This window comes from Morone saxatilis, unplaced genomic scaffold (genome assembly GCF_004916995.1).
Source record: "Morone saxatilis isolate NCDOM2014 unplaced genomic scaffold, NCSU_SB_2.0 Contig23, whole genome shotgun sequence".
Classification (NCBI taxonomy): Eukaryota; Metazoa; Chordata; class Actinopteri; family Moronidae; genus Morone; species Morone saxatilis.
Genome location: NW_023339796.1, coordinates 18,940,946 through 18,942,749, shown reverse-complemented (window position 1 = coordinate 18,942,749; position 1,804 = coordinate 18,940,946). Strand labels below are relative to the sequence as shown.

General features: G+C 42.0%; 1 protein-coding gene across 1 annotated transcript in view; it reads left to right on the top strand.

Annotated features, from left to right (window-relative positions):
- Window positions 1-1,162: 1,162 nt before the first annotated feature.
- mcm6 (minichromosome maintenance complex component 6) overlaps window positions 1,163-1,804 on the top strand; it is a 5,444-nt gene continuing 4,802 nt past the window's right edge. The window contains exons 1-2 of the mRNA XM_035670026.1: window positions 1,163-1,385; window positions 1,551-1,697. Of these exons, the coding sequence (XP_035525919.1) occupies window positions 1,288-1,385; window positions 1,551-1,697 (245 nt within the window). The 5' untranslated portion in view covers window positions 1,163-1,287. The remainder of the gene's footprint in view (window positions 1,386-1,550; window positions 1,698-1,804) is intronic.

The following is a 1,804-nucleotide window of genomic DNA, read 5'->3' as shown; positions in this document are numbered from 1 at the left end:
ATTGTAACAGACATGAATAAGTTCTTTACCATCCAGATGTCTGTAATAGTAGTATTTTAACTAACTTTAGTTCTGGCTGATGAGTAAAAAATACTCTAGGGCAATGGGAAAAATCCTAACACACAGACACACACACAGATTCAACACAGTTGAATGCTGTATTAATCAACACAGTAGTGGACTATTAGTGTTTGTATGTTGTGTCTGTTGACATTAGTAACATTAGTGTGTACTGCCCTGCAGTGGTCTGAGTGCAGAACCACAACAACTCATTACATTTGTGCTGACAAGGCTTTAGTATTGATCAAATTAGTGTGGAATCATTAGTGTAATTATTACAAATAACCACTGTCACATCAGTATTGGTAATTAACATATTATCACAGTGTTTTAACGTAACATCATAAAGGCAGATATGACAACATGCTATTTATTGCTCTCTTGCAGTCACAGTGAAAAATACAATCCACATTGCTTGGTGAGAAAAATAACAAATGATCTGTAATTATTAATTCTGTAAACTGATTGTTTACATGAAAGATGAGGGAAGTGTTTTGTCTCTTGACTGAGTCAACTGTTGATGTGAGTGTATTTGGATTCATGTGTTCACTGCCCTCCAGTGTTTACAGCGAGGAACTGCAACACTACATTTCAATTGTGGCACAAACATGAATAATACGGATGTTACTGTTATATATGTCATAATCAAACTAACTATTTGTACATGTTGATTATAACCCTGCATTAGCCATGATACTTAATACTTACCACTATTGCTGGTGGTGTGATAGTAATAATGTAAAAATGGGATTAAATAACGTACTGTGATAATAATGGAGAATACAGTAAAAGTAATTGACTGCATGTACACGGGCTTTTTGCTAACACGTGTTATTTTGCTCGACCTTATGTCAAATTAATATAATGCCCAAATGTTCGACAGACACGCGCACACACAAACAAAAGACCAATGAGAACTTTTTTTTTTTTTTGTCTTCACCATTTTTTCTCCCTGAACTTTATTAGTTTGAACAGGAAACGTGCCGCGGGAAAAATCAGAGGGACTCTGCGTCAGTGGCTCCTGATTGGCTACAAGACACAAAACCCCTGCATGTCATCACCGATTGGTCGAAAGCGGCGCGCCAAAGATCACGTGTCTCTCTTTTCGCGCGAAACTGCTGCTCTGTTGTCGGGACTGTGAGCGTGCTGTCGGTGTGTGTCCGGAGAGCTGCGGTGCGGATTGTACGACTTTCTGAGTGTTTGATTGCAGTTTGACGGTGTTTCACGATGGATGTTGCCACAGCAACCGCGGAGAATGCCGGGGAGATGGTGAAGGACGAGTTGGCGGAAAAATGCCAGAAGTTGTTTCAGGCTTTCTTGGAGGAGTAAGTCATTCAGAAACACGCTCTGTTGTATTGTTATCGGCCGAAGCGGGCTGTGCACGAGTCGATCTCACCATACTTAACTTAAATATATTCACCGGTAACTGTGAGCAGCCGGGGTCTATGTATTTGTCATATATTTCATTATTTGTCTGTCTCCGTGTGCAGGTTTCAGACCAGCGATGGGGAGGTGAAGTATGTCCGGGAGGCCGAGGAGCTGATCAGGCCTGAGAGGAACACCCTGCTGGTGAGCTTCACAGACCTGGAGGGCTTCAACCAGGAGCTGGCCACCACCATCCAGGAGGAGTACTACAGGTGAGCTAACCTGTCTGTCGCCCTGTAGCCTGATCCCTCATCACAATGTTGTAATGCTGTAGTTTGATCTCCCCAGTAAACCTGGTGTTCTGATATGAGTGCACACA